This window comes from Sus scrofa, chromosome 13 (genome assembly GCF_054392235.1).
Source record: "Sus scrofa isolate SSC_HxYL_T2T_F1_AM1 chromosome 13, Sscrofa_HxYL_maternal_Yorkshire_Landrace_v2.0, whole genome shotgun sequence".
Taxonomy (NCBI): Eukaryota; Metazoa; Chordata; class Mammalia; order Artiodactyla; family Suidae; genus Sus; species Sus scrofa.
The window spans coordinates 101,240,100-101,255,253 of NC_139395.1; the positions used below are offsets into that span (position 1 = coordinate 101,240,100).

Consider the following 15,154-nt stretch of genomic DNA (forward strand, 5'->3'; position numbering starts at 1 on the left):
GTATGAGAAAGCTTTTTGTGAGACTTCTAGATAGGCTACTTAAAGAGATTTGACACAACTGAGATGGCCCCTTATTTATTATTCTGCCTATTAATGTACCAGAATATGGATACCATGGCTGGAACACCAGCAGCCATCATGAATGAGGATGGTACATTGAAAAGGAGAGCTATTACCTACCCTCTTCAGTGGATCGATGTAAATTTTAGTGTAAAATAACTGATCATCATCATTATCTTGGAGATTCCACTGTTGAACTATACGGTTAATATATGGAGCATAACCAATAAATCCTGCAATACAACAGAGAGAGAAGAGAGGATTTAGGATTAAAAGACCAATATTCCATGTCTATGTTAATTCCACAGACCAGTTGCATAGACTTATAAAGCTATTAGGACTAATCCTTAGTTGAGAATTTCACTGTTTACCATGAGAGAAATGTGAATTATTGAGTATGATTTGTTTTACATATAAACTGAAATAGAGGAAGTTTTAACTACCAATTGCAAATCAAACACTCTTTTTGAATAAACATATCCCCCAATTTAATTGACACAAGATGGAGAACTAATGTTTTCAAAGGTTTGTAAGGGAGAAAAAAAAAATTACTAGGGAAAAAAAAATAAAACTACAGAATATTATTTCTGACCTACTAAAATGTTGTTCCTAGATCCTCTGTAAAGGATTTACTGTCTCTGAAAAAAAAAAAAAATCTCTACTACAGTGGTTTTAATGTCAGTGCCAAAGATGCTAACGCAATCAGAGAAATGTTGGATTTGTCATTGACTGCAAACATCCCAAAGAAATTTTATATCTAGAACACTTTGGGAATTTTTCCTTCATTGAGTAGTCATTACTGCATCTGCTAAACCATTTTCTGGCTAGGTTTTATGTGTCATGGTCTGGAGAAAGGAAGTCTAAAATTGGATTGTTCACCTTGGCCTTAGAACATAAGCATTAAATTTGCCAACAGTTGCCTATAAAAGACACAGACAACAGGATCATTTTTCCTATGTTTGAATCTTCCTCTGAATTTCAGAAATGCAGCCAAACTGCTATGTTTCATTGATATGCAATACTTTTTAAAAAGAGACCAATTTTATTCTCATGAACTGAAGAAAAACTTAGCTTTTTACGCTCAACATTAAACTATCCTCATTGGAGTACAAGAATTAAAAGAAATAGGTACAGGAATATTATTGTTAACTAGAGAAAACAAGGCAAAATGAAAACATAACTAAATCAACCACTGGTTGCTCATTCTTTTGTTATTTTTGTCAAATAAAAAATCCTAAAACACTGAAAAAGATGTAGTTTTCTATTTTTATAACCAGCTTTCTGTGAAGAAAAATATATCTAAGCAGCAACACATATTTTCCAATGGTTTAATTACTGTTTTTCAAAAAGTATGTTTCCTTATCCTTTTTATAAATCCCCAAGGAATTACATCTATTTTCATAGATGTGAGGTATATTTCACTATTTTTTTTATTAAACTGCCATATTATTTCAAATGATAAAGTTTCTAATATCCTGCAATTTTCTTTATAAGGAAACTTGTTTCCTCTCCACAATAAAGATTTTTATAACTACATGAGGTACCCACAAATAAAACTCGTATCTTCTAAATAACATACTTAGATTTTCTAGCATTTAATTATTTTGACTATAGAACATAAAAGGATGATGTTTGGATGTCCTTGTATGACTACTCTCCCACTTATAAACACCTTCTCCTAATTAAGCTTGCTCACAAAAGCACTCACTTGCTAGTTTTTTATTTCCACAATACTGTGCATCTGTTTGAAATTTAGATTCTTGAGCAGATGTATCACTAGCTAGAGACATTTACATATGACACATTTCACTATACAGGTCATGTTTAGAAAAACTAATAAAGACAAAGTAAAACTTATCCCAGAGATCCATAGTAAAGCAGTTTTAAACTACCTAAACTACCTAGGATTTAAGATAAGTTAAAAGATTAACCACGTGTCACTGAGGGTCTGAGAGCTGGGGTAGAAGCAGCATTCATCCCTAGTTGAGCTCAGACAGAGAGGTTAAGAAGTAGGCAGCCATCTCTGCCATAAATTGAAGAAGGACTGCTAAAACAATGAGGACAAAGTGACCAATATGAGAAACTCTAGGTTCTGACTTGAATATTAAAGTAATATCCAAAAGTGGTAGATAAATTAGGAGAAACATACAATGGTCAAGATACCCCTAAACCATGAACTAGAAATGTATTGAGATGGAGACAAAAAGTGAGATGAAACTAGGTGGTAGACACTGGGATCTAAGGTTTCCAAAGTTCAACATGTCTGATTGGTTGACCAAGTTCCAAGATACCACTATGCCAATGGGTTGATAGAATTAAATGCAGATGAATAGAGCTGTAATTGTGGCATCTCAAAGAAAGAAAATTATTTGCTGCAAGTTTCCCTAACAAAAGGAACTGAGCAAAGTCTAAAATCCAGACATGTTGCCATCACAAGCAGTACTTATTTGAACTGGCCCAATTACAATCAGTTAATATATGTAAATCACCTAAAAATCTGTCTTCTCAATGTAGAATGAGAGACTGTAGCTTGTAATTTCCACCCAACTTGTCTCTCTGACATGTGCCCCCATCCTACAGCCATGTCTTCTGGCTACAGGATGTAGTCTAAGAAAAACACTTTGGAGCCATAATAATGTCCAAAGTCAAATTTCATTTTCTTTTTGAAGGGGGGTGGGACAGGAATGTGATCATTTGTTCCTTTAATCCGGTGGCATAGCTAATGCATTACTTTAAGTATACCTAGAAACTCAATATTGAATTTTTTGGACTAGAGAGTCCAAGAAAAATTTCTCATTTACTTCAATATATTTAAATATAGACAAAATTAGGCAATGCCTTTTTTTAAAAAAAGCTACATTAATGTAGCTTATACTTTTTCCTAACTAAGGGGATTTCCTAAAGTCATTATCCTAGAGCCAGAAAATTCTCAATGAAATTGTAGTCAGAAAGCCTGGATGGCTGCTGTTTTTGCATTAACAGCTGTACATCTCTAGGAAACGTAACCTAAATTAGGGAAACATGGGCTTTCTCACTTATAAGGTGGAAATAATAACATTTACACTTCCTACTATTGTTGAGAGCATCATATGAAATAATAAATAAGAAAAATGCTTTGTCAACCATAAAATGTACCATGGATTTTAACTGATAGAATTTTTCCAGAGTAATAAGAATATAAAGGTTATTTAAAACCTCATGCCTAACATTACATATGAAAAGGTTGCTTCATCAATATTTGTAATTTATTATGACTTGCATTACACTTTTCTGCCAGTACCTTACCTACCTCCTGAATTTAGGTAGCGTTTCCCAATGTGCACAATGGGATACTTGTCGGCGAGTCTTTTATCTGGCCACAGAATTCCATCTGCTGAAAAGACCACCTTGTGGTTTGACTTTTGGAACTTTTTTAGAACTTCTTCTGGACCACCAGCAAATATAACATCAAAGCTATTTGATGAGGGGAAAAAAAAGAAGTTTTAAAATACACTTTCAGAATTTAGACACATAAAGAAATAGTCTCTAAGAAAAGTCAGAATTTAGAACCTAACACAGGATCAGTACCAACTATACACAGAGCACACCAAACAATTTTCCTTCAACTTTAATCATATGCATTGTACTAAATTATTAGTGATTATATTACATTGGCAAATTAAGTCCAAATAACAGCCAGTATTTTTTAGGACTAGTCTTAACTTTTTCAATAATCACTCATTCTCCAAAATCAAAATTCTAAAACAGTGTTGAATCCCAGCAATTATCTTTTTTTGACCTACCTCCTAAAGTAATGAGAATAAAAACAAAAATAAACAAATGGGACCTAATTAAACTTTAAAGCTTTTGCACAGCAAAGGAAACCATAAAAAATGAAAAGACAACACACAGTATGGAAGAAAATATTTGCAAATAAAGGGACCCAGAAGGGATTAATCTCAAAAATATACAAACATCTCAGGTAGCTCAATATCAAAAAACAAACAACACAATAAAAAATGGTAAGAATAAATACTATTCCAAAGACAAACAGATGAACAAAAAGCACCTGAAAAGATGCGCAACATGACTAATAAATAGAGAAATGTAAATCAAAAATACGAGGTACCACCTCACACCAGTCAAAATAGCCATCATTAATAAGTCTATAAATAACAAATAAATAATAAAAAGAACCCTTCTACTCTGTTGGTAGGAATGCAAATTGGTACAACCACTATGGAAAACAGTATGGAGGTAACTCAGAGAACTAAATCTAGAACTACCGTATGATCTAGCAATCCCACTCCTGGGCATATAACTGGACAGAACTTTCATTGAAAAAGATACATGCTGGAGTTCCCGTCATGGCTCAGTGGTTAACGAATCCAACTAGGAACCATGAGGTTGCAGATTAGATCCCTGGCCTGGCTCAGTGGGTTAAGGAACCGGTGTTGCTGTGAGCTGTGGTGTAGGTCACAGACACAGTCCAGAACTTGCATTGCTATGGCTGTGGTATAGGCTGGCGGCTACAGCTCCGATTAGACCCCTAGCCTGGGAACCTCCATATGCCACAGGTACGGCCCTAGAAAAGAGAAAAGACAAAAAAAAAAAAATATATATATATATATATATATATATATGCACTCCTATGTTCATTGCAGCACTACTTAAAATAGCCATCAACAGAGGAATAGAAAAAGAAGATGTGGTACATATATACAATGGAATATTACTTAGTCATAAAAAAGAATGAAATAATGTTATTTGCAGCAGCATGGTTGGACCTAGAGATTATCAGAGTAAGTGAAATAAATCAGATAAAGACAAATGTCATATGAAATCATTTATATATCAAAATCTAATAAAAATTATACAAAAGAACTTATTTACAAAACAGAAACAGACTCACAGATTTCAAAACCAAACTTATGGCTACCAAAGGGGAAATGGGGAAGGATAAATTAGGAGGTTGGGATTAGCATATACACAGTACTATATAAAATACATAACTAACAAGGATCTACTGCACAGCACAGGGAAATATATTCAATATTCTATAATAATCTTCATGAAAAAAGAATCTGAAAAAGAGTGGATATATGTGTATGTATAACTGATTCACTTTTTTGTGCACCTGAAACAACACTGCAAGTCAACTGTACTCCAAAAGAATGTATAAACAAATAAATAAAACCACCAAAAAACAAGTGCTGAAATCTTAAAAAGTCAGTACCTTGCTATATAACTTAATAATATAAACAATCATTGACTGAAGCTGCCATTGTATCTTCCCAATGTTCCAATTTAATTTGTACTCATCCATTATAATTTCTGACGATTTCATTATCTTTAACAAAATATGTTCAACTACTGAATATATGAGTCACTAGTTAGCCTGAAAAAAATAGTCTCTCTTTCTGATTCCAACTTTACTGTATTTTTTTAAAAATTGGTTAGGTGTAATTACTAAATTTAGTTGTACATTAGCAACATTTTAATCTTTTTTTTTAAGATTCAGAAGTAGTCTATATGATGAGGGTGTGTATATCAAGTATTTTTCACTTGTAAAGTCCAGTTCACCATGAAGGGGAAAAAGAAAACAGAGGGTAGGCGACTTCCTTTTTAAAGCACAGGATCTGGAGATTAGAGGAACACACAATTTCCATTCACACTCCGGTGAAGAGACTTAGTCATGTGGCCACATGGCTTCGGAGTAATCTTTGGCAGGATAGCCATGTGCCCAGTTAACATGATGAGAGTCTATTATTAAAATAAAGGCATAGAAATATGGGTGTCAGCGTCACTGCCGCAAGTATAAACTCCTACTATTCTTGCTAAAGTAATTTTTTAAAGTTTCATTGGATTTTCACTTTTACAGAGATTAGCAATTATGTGTTACTTTGATAAAATAATTCATTTGTTTTTACTTAAAAAAAATAGTCCTTCAAAATTAAAACATCTATGTCTGTCTATCTATCTATATATACATACATACATTTCGGCATATAGTTTTTCTTTCTTCTGGGAGCAATAGGCTGAAACTGCTAATACTGTTAATAATCATAAAGTAACTCAGGACATAATTTGAAGTCTGCCGGTTGTGTTTCTAATTCCAGCTATGCCAGCTACTATGTGAATAACCATAGACAAGTTAGTTACTTAAAGTCTTTATGTTTCAGGTTTTCTTAAGTATAAAGTGAAGGGACAAATAATACCTATCTCATCAAGTTATTGTAAAACAATTAAAAATTGAGAACACATGAGACAGGATGGCTTCAAAAAAGTTAAAAAAAATTAACATTATTGTTACTACAGGAAAAAGACTAAAGAAATAAGAGATGTAGAAGGAAAACTGACTTTTAAGTTTATACCATCGATAGTTTAAATTTATTTTTATCCAAATACATATTTTAAAATAAATTTTAAATCAGAATAACTTTGTTCTAAAACCTCAATCCAACTCTTGCCTGTTTATTGAAAAAACTGAACTAATCTGACTTCACAAAATAATATTTACATAAAATAAAAGTTTCTCTTTTTTCTTATAAATAAACACAACTGATTTCCTCGGTATGACTACTTTACATTTCTGCTCCTTAAAATAATCCTGTCTTTTCTAATGGGATATTTTCTAAAGACTGCTAGTTGCTGATATATTTTTTTTGATACTGAAGATTAGAAAATAAGATCAGTTTTATGAGAAACTGAGCCATGAGAAGTGAGGAAAATAAACTAAAACTTTTGAGACAGAGACTGCCATGCAAGTTGCAGAGGAATCTCAACACATTGTCTGGAGATGAATGAAAAGCTTACTATGTCGGAGAATCACATGATTGAAGACTTGGGCCAAACTGATTCAGAAATTTGTAGGTAGCATCATGTATTTAAAGCCGTAAATGCACATTTGGAAAGTGAATGTTTTCTGTCTTTGTAACCCCTGTGAAGGATACTGTACCTCCACATATATCAAACTTTTAACAGAAGTCAACAGTTTGAAAAGGAAGAGTTGCGGCAACTTGCGTTCTTACAATTTAGCATTTTATAAGCATGCATGATTGGCAACAAAAAGCAATTCTTTTAAGGCAAATTGTAAAAGGCAGAAATTATCTTCACATGATTTAAATGAGAATTTGACTTTGAATAGAAATTCAAAGTTGCTGAAACTTTCTCACCTTATTCTAGTGGACTTGTTATTTCTGTGTTCATTATAGAAAAGCTCTTTGAATCCATTTAAAACTTTTCAAGGGCAAGAAAGTTTTTTTACTTAAAATTACTTTAGCTTCAACAATCCAAAAGGTCAAACTTTTTAAAAAATGTACAAAAGTCATAAAAATAATTCTCCTAGGAATTTGGTCCATTTAAATATGAAGAATAAAACAAAACTTTCCACAGTTGGATGGTGGTAAGTATTCCTGCGTCCTGCAAAAACCATAAGTTCTACCTTATGTAGTCATGTTGAGTCCTCTACCAGATGTGTCAGTGTTCTATCTCTAACAGGTCATTGAAACTTTTACAAGTGTTTGTCCTTCTGTGTTCCCCGTTTCTGTGGCACCATCAACCACACAGTCACCTAAGCTGAAAATCTTTCATTCAGCCTTGGCTCCTCCATTTTCAGGACCTCTCTCATCAAATCTTTCTCCAGATACCATGGGTTCCATCTACTTAATAATCTATTTAGAATTCAAAATCTCTCCATTCCCACCAGAAGACACTGGACTAGATTAATTCAAAAACCCTACAAGCATCCACATCATTCATCTTCCCTCACTCCTCGTAATAAGGATAGTCTGACCAACTCTCCTGAAAACCATTCTATTGGATGGTACCCAATTACGATCTGTTGCAGGATTTATCAAATATTTACTATCTAGACTTTTAGAGAAAATACCTCAGGCTTTGAGGGCAATATGGTCCCTATTGAATGACTCAACTCTGTCATAGTGCAAAGGAACCATAGGCAATATGTAAATAATTGAGCATAGTCATGCTCCAATAAAACTGTTAACACAAAGAACCTGAGCCGGACCATAGTTTACAACCCCTGGCCTATAAAATTAAGTCCAAATGTATCAGCTTCACATTAGTAACTTTCCATTAAATAAACTGTCCTGAAGTTAAATTAGATGCATTTGATATATCATCCATGTCTTTAATAATAATGTTTCATCTGCTTAGCACGTCTTTTTTCCCAATCTGGTCCAAACAATTCACCCTCAAGGCTCATTTCAAACATTATCTCCTCCACAAGCCTCTACTTGATCAGCATAAATGGAAAAGATCATTTCCTGCCACTCTTTCCCTCTGCTTTCTCACAGAATGTTTTATTTTCTATTCCTCAGGCTGGGATTGCCTATTTTAACTAAACTGCATGTTCTTCCTTCACATGCCATATCTATATCTTTATTCAGCTGTGTGTCTCCCAGCCTTGCCTTTAGAAATGCTCAATAAACACTTGTACAAATGAATGGATAAATGAATGAATGAATCATTCCAAGTCTCAACAAGAAATGAAAGCTATTAGGTAGCCAAAGAAGAAAGCAACTTCCCTGGTCTTATTTATTTGTTCCTCTCCAATCCAATAGTTTATATCATCAAAGATATAAACTTGAGCCAAAAATTATAATCACCCAATTAACAGTTAGTGTTTAGAAGCTTAAAGTATAATGAAACTGAAGCATACAAGTAGGAACACACCTGATAATTGTCTTTATTCATGTCTTAACCTTAAAAACAAATCTGTATTTTCATAGAGAATTAATACTATAAGCCAATATTATGGAATCACTCTTCCCCAACCTTTAAAAAAAAAAAAAAAAGAAGAAGTTGAAAATGTCTGCCCAGGTGAACTTGCAGAAAAAATTAAAAAAAAAAAAAAATCAGAGTGGAAAGTGATTAAATTCATTATAGGAATTTTGAAGGAAGGGGAAGGAATTTGCTCAGATAAAGTGGATACTTCTTTAAAAATTACTACTGTGGGGATTTTCCTCTAAATGGTTCATTTTCTGAGTTTAGAATTCCTACTGAGGCTGGGTAGAGGTAGGAGTCAAATAAGGACACTGTTTGTCTAGGTGGAGGGTCATTTTCTCTGGAAAGTTTTCTGACAGTGTCCTAGGGTTGGAGTAACACCTAGCAAAGAGGGCAGCCAAGGAGAGAATGTGGCAAGACCTCAAACTGCTCAAGCTGCTAGCTATCTGTGCAATCACGAGTCATTATTACTTGGGGTTTCTGGGTCAGTCTCTTTACCTGTCAAATGAATGGTAAATGAAATTCTTCCCTCTAATTTTAAATGATAGTTAAATTTAACTTTGTAACATTAGAATTTTCTAATCTACTACATATTTGGTGCACAACAAGTATTCATTCAATCAATGAAGAAATCAAAAAGCTGTTTTTAATTCCCAGAATTTACTATTTTGTAGCTATGACATGCCAGATATAACATATATAAAGATATGGATAGAAAAATGTAACCAGAGGGCAGGATTTCTCTCCCAATCACCCCCCCAACCCATCCAGCCACAGAATCTAATACTACATTTTACACAATGCTTACACAAGATATTTAATACACATTTATTCAAAAAACAAGATGTGAGGGGTAGGTAATCTGGTTTGGGGGAAAATTATATATTAAATACAATAAACTAGACAAATTAGTACCATTTATCTATCTATCTATATAAACAACCAATTGTTCTTTTGTATACAATCTGCTTCTTCTTTATTCACTAACATATTCAGTAAACATTAATAAGAACACATGAACAATTAAAAAAAACTCACCCATTTCCTACATAATTTCTAATCGTACTTCACACTATCATGGGTGAGCCTGAAGGCAGTGCAATGTGTTTAACTGACAACTAAAACTTTCAACCTTTCCTTCAAAAACAGGAAAAATAAACAGGAATGTAGAAATCAAGAATTCGGATGTGTCTTGGCTTTCCTTCATACTAATATAATGAAATACTGTTCATCACTAATGACTAGGTTCTTTGTGTCTGCATACTTAAACTGTCCTCACTGCCAAAAAGGAGAAGCCCATCAAATAAATCTGCCATAGTCAGTTAAAATTACAGCCATCATTCTTAAAAAGCTTTTTTTTTTCCCCAGAAAGTTTTTACTCTGCCTTCTATATAACTATGTAAGACAATATAAAATGTAGGCATACTAGGAATGCAACCTGAATTGCAAGAGGTATAAAATGGTTACTTCGCAGACTAAAATAAGATAGGATCTGTTTACCCATAGAATTAATACATATAAATTATACTTCTTATAATATTAATAAAAAATCATAAAAAATATTCTCACAAATAATTAGCAAATGATCTAATAAAAATATAATCCTTAACTTTCTAAAAGTAAGTGATTCTAAAAAGATTATGCCAACATTCAATTTTTTTGAAGACATACATTTTTCTTCTAAATTAGGTTATTTCAGTTTTATTTGCAGCATTAGTATAATATAAGAATTCCTTGAGGGTTGGAATCTGTGTTTATTTTTCTACACTGTTAAATTCAATGCCTGGATCAAAGTTTATACCCAAGACATGAATGCAAAGTGAAAAATCTGCTCACTAATGTCACTTTTTCTAATATTTAATTAGAAGTTAAAAGAAATGAACATTGGCTAACAGAGAAAAGATCAAAAGAAACAGCATCATTTTACTGGTTTCTAATCAAATATCAATTTTTAAAATAATTTCTATCTCTGATATTTAGAAACTCTGGATGCTTCCTGCCTTTATAAGTCATTTTACTTCTCCAACTGAATGAAGAAAAATCTTTAAAAATAGTTTCAAAGCACCATATTTCCGCCTCTTGAAAGATATTTCTCCTTCTTTTAATACAATTTATTGTTACCTAATATTTATTGATTCCTTGCTGTTTACTCTGACAACATGTAAATCAGGTACAGCCCTCTGCTTCACTGTCTTAAGCATAAAAACAATTATAAATCAAAACAAGTGACCAGAAGCTAGTACTATACAATCACATTGAAATAAGAATATGCTCACAGCAAAGATTTCTGTGACTAAAACTATCTCCCAATTTTCAGCCCGTGTTTATTGGATCAATTTCCCATAACAGAGCCATAACAGGAAAAATACCGTAATAACAGCTATTTTTTTATTACTATTTAGTTAGTTAGTTATTGCCTTTTAGGGATGCACCACTGCTGGCCTACACCACAGCCACAGCAATGCCAGATCTGAGCCGCATCAGTGACCTACACCACAGCTCATGGCAACGCCAGATCCTTAACCCGCTGAGCAAGGCCAGGGATCAAACCCGCAACCTTGTGGTTACTAGTCAGATTCATTTCTGATGCACCACAAAAGGAACTCCAACAGCTTTACTTTATATCCACTTTAATTCAATATCAACTTTAGTTTTGTATTGTGGCATTGATTACCATTCTAGCTTTTAAAGTTCCATCTACCTTACAGCTATCATTAGTTAGCAAGAACCTATACATTTCAAAGTCAATTTCTTTATCTTGCCTCAGAGTCATACAGTTAATCATCTTTAAATGAATACTCTAATGAACCAGGGAGCAACTATATACCGAAATCCATGGGTAGATATTTCAGAAAGGAAATGTTCCTGTTGGTGAGGCCAGTAACCACCACCAAATACATCTTTCAAATATTTCATATATTGGGATTCTTTCAAAATAAAGCACATTTGTATTCCAATTAATTTGTATTCTGATTAATTACATTCAGTGCTACCAAAAAATAGAAAACTTGCTCAGTCCAAATTCAAACTCAAATAATCATACCACCTTGAACTATTTTTCTTCTAAAGAATTTTCTTTAGTCTAAAAGAAAAAGAAAAAAACAAATAACCAAAGTTTTTATTATTTATCTGATATCCAGAAATATTCTACCACATACTTACTTTAGGGACTGGACTCTGCTGGTTTATACTTTAGTATCCAGCACACAACAAGTTTGTGGGTATATTCAGTATGTACCTAGTGTATTCACAATAACACAAACACCTCTGTTACACATTGGCCTACATATTATTCTTTATAAAAAAAACTGGCCACTATATAGTAATAATCAGGTTTGACCAACTGTCTTCAATGTAACTAGAGTAAAAGAAACACATTTTACTAGGTATAGTAAAAGTAATACAAAGTGCCTTATTATAAATTCAAAATACTCAGCTCCCTTGACTAAGGTGAATTAGAAAATCATTACAGAATAATTTTTTTTTTCTCCATAAGGAATCTGCAGCTATCATGTTACAACATTTGTCCCCAAAATCTTTATGAGCCTATTTCAAAAGAATCCACCACACTTTGTTAAAGTCATCAAATTCACTATATTTACTGGCAGTTGTTCTAATCAAGGGAAGACTGTCAATTTTACAAACCATCTTAATTGCAATAAATCACGCACACACACATTGCAGTATGAAATAACTTGGAAAAAAAATTGTGGTACTTTTTTTTTTTAATATGGAGAGCTTCAGTGTTCATTTTAACAACCATAAACACTGTATTTATTTTTATCTAAATTAGATATGATTAATCTTAGCTTATAGAGTGTATTTATAAATATCCAGTCTCTAATTTTAAATATTCATCCAAAAGTTAGTTTAGAATACATATTTCCATGGAAACAATGTTATAAGATTGCTTCCAAATTAATTCACAAAAGCCTATCTAAATGAGCAAAAGGGGTATTAGAAATGCTCTAAAATTGAGTAGTGAAGATAACTGCACAACTCTGTAAATTTAATAAAAATTACTGAAATTTTCACTTAAAATGAGTCTATGTCAAGGTATTTAAATTATACCTCAACAAAGCTGTTTTTTTGAAAGACTATTTAAATTATGAAGTACAAAAACTTGTTTTTTTCATATAGTAGTGACCTATGCTCTTATAAGACTAATTATTATACTTAAATTGTCCTTAAAAAAAAATCACATAATAGAAATCTGATTTATTAAAATTAACATATTCTGAACTACAGCCTTAACCAAAGGTAATCTTAATTAGGAGATTAGCAATTCTGTTGCAGAATGGTTATCCTATTTCAAATAATTTATGGTCTAATTCATTTCTCCCAGGCCTTGGATTACCACGATTTCAACTGTCTTGATCATTTGTACACAGTACTTTTTAAAAAAAGTGTTCTTTAAAAAACAAATATATAAATAAGAAAAGAGTTCTCAAATGGCACCAACTGTCCATCCCTCTTTCTCTTGGTTACTTTCTCATCATTCCTAGGTTTCTCCAGGACAGACATGTGCATGATGGTAGAGAAAATGTTCATGTTCCTTCTTAGACCAGGGTTTGGCTGAGCTGGGCCTGCATGTTTTCAGTTAATCGGCTATTCTCACCGAGGGAGCTGTCAAGAAATTTTGTGTTTGGTTCACGGATAGATATATCCCAAACACTAACAGTGCCTGGCACACACTGGGCCTTCCATTAAAATTTTACTGTTGTCTTTTGTCAAACTAGGTCTTAAAATATCAACTAAATAAACAAATGTAACCTCAAGCAGTCTTTAGCTATCTCATGGTGTCCTTTTCTTATTAGAAACAAATTGGCCCCGTATTAAGCCAGTTTCTTCAAAGACAAAACCTTAGATAGGGGACAGGAGGAGGGGAAGTCTGATAGGAGAGGAAAGGGAAAGGAAATGCAGAAAGAGGTGTGTGGATCCAAAACCATTACTGGTTATATGTGGTAACTTTTATAAGGAGAATTTACCTTAAAGTTAAAATCAAAATATAAATGTGGCAAGTTTAAGCTGACCAAAATCATTGTTTAAAATCCATGGTAATTTTAAACCAAACATACTCAATATTTAATCTAAGTAGTTATTATGCACTTCTTACTCTTTTTTCTAAGGGTAAAATATATATATAATAATAGATTCTGTAGAAAAATTCTCAGTACACAAGCTAACACAATTCACACCACTTCTCATATTGCAAGAATAAGTAACTGTAAGCAGAACCCTATTTTTTTCCCAGGAGACAGGAGGGAAATTCTAAAGATGCAAGTATATGACCCCTTTCAAAACTTGTAACTGTTCGAGTTACCATATGATCCAGCATTCCCACTCCTGGATATATATCTGGAGACAACTACAATTCAAAAAGGTACATGCACCCCTATGTTCACTGCAGCACTATTTACAACAATCACGACATGGAAGCAACCTAAATGTCCACCAACAAACATAAACAAGATGTGGTATATATATGGAATATTAATCAGCCATAAAAAGAATGAAATAATGCCATTTGCAGCAATAGAGATGGATCTAGAGATTATTAAGTGAAGTAAGCCAGATAAACACAAATTTCATATTCTATCACTTATATGTAGAGCCTAAAAATATGTCACAAATGAACATACTTACAAAACAGAAATAGACTCACAGACATAGAAAAAAAAATTATGGTTACCACAGGGGAAAGGTGAGCAGGGGGAGGATAAATTAGGAGTTTGTGATTAATAGATATATACCACTACATATAAAATAGATAAATAACAAAGACCTACTGCATAGCACATTGAAATATATCTTATAATAACATATAATGGAAAGAATATGAACAAGTATATATATTTATATATATAAATGAATCCCTTTTCAATACACTTGAAACTAATATAACATTATAAATCAACTATACTTCAGCTGAAAAAAAAACTTGTAAGTGTTGATGGCACCAGAACTTCAGTATGTCCATTTTTGTTTCATAAATTCTGCATTTCTTATTTAACATTTGCACTGCTGTTTTATTCATCCGCAATAACTGTGGTTTGGGATTTTTAAGTGGAGGGAGATATATTAGAAAAATTTCCTAAGTTAGAAAGGAAAATTGCAAGGGGATTTAAAATGAGCAATCAATGATCAAAAAATAAAAATGAAAAAGAACATAAAAAATAGAAGAAAAAGGTGTCGACCACTTGACAACTTGAAATCACTAGAAACATGTAAAAAGGTAAGGAAACATACTGAACAATCAAAATTAAGTAGAAAAAAAAGTGGTATACAAAAAATATTTACACATAAGAATGGTTTCCTTTCTTAATAAATATAGGCTTTTTTATTTCTCCCTTATAACGTCAATGAT

General features: G+C 32.7%; 1 protein-coding gene across 12 annotated transcripts in view; it reads right to left on the reverse strand.

Moving 5' to 3' along the window:
- Positions 1-15,154, reverse strand: part of PLOD2 (procollagen-lysine,2-oxoglutarate 5-dioxygenase 2) — a 110,176-nt gene that overhangs the window by 52,949 nt on the left and 42,073 nt on the right. For all 12 annotated transcript variants that reach the window (XR_014824115.1, XR_014824114.1, XR_014824112.1 and 9 more), the window contains 2 exons: positions 3,350-3,513; positions 181-293 (listed from right to left, as the gene is read on the reverse strand). Coding sequence is in view for 6 of the 12 variants with exons in the window: in XM_084989997.1 (XP_084846123.1) it covers positions 181-293; positions 3,350-3,513 (277 nt within the window). In the remaining 6 variants the exon portion in view is untranslated. The remainder of the gene's footprint in view (positions 1-180; positions 294-3,349; positions 3,514-15,154) is intronic.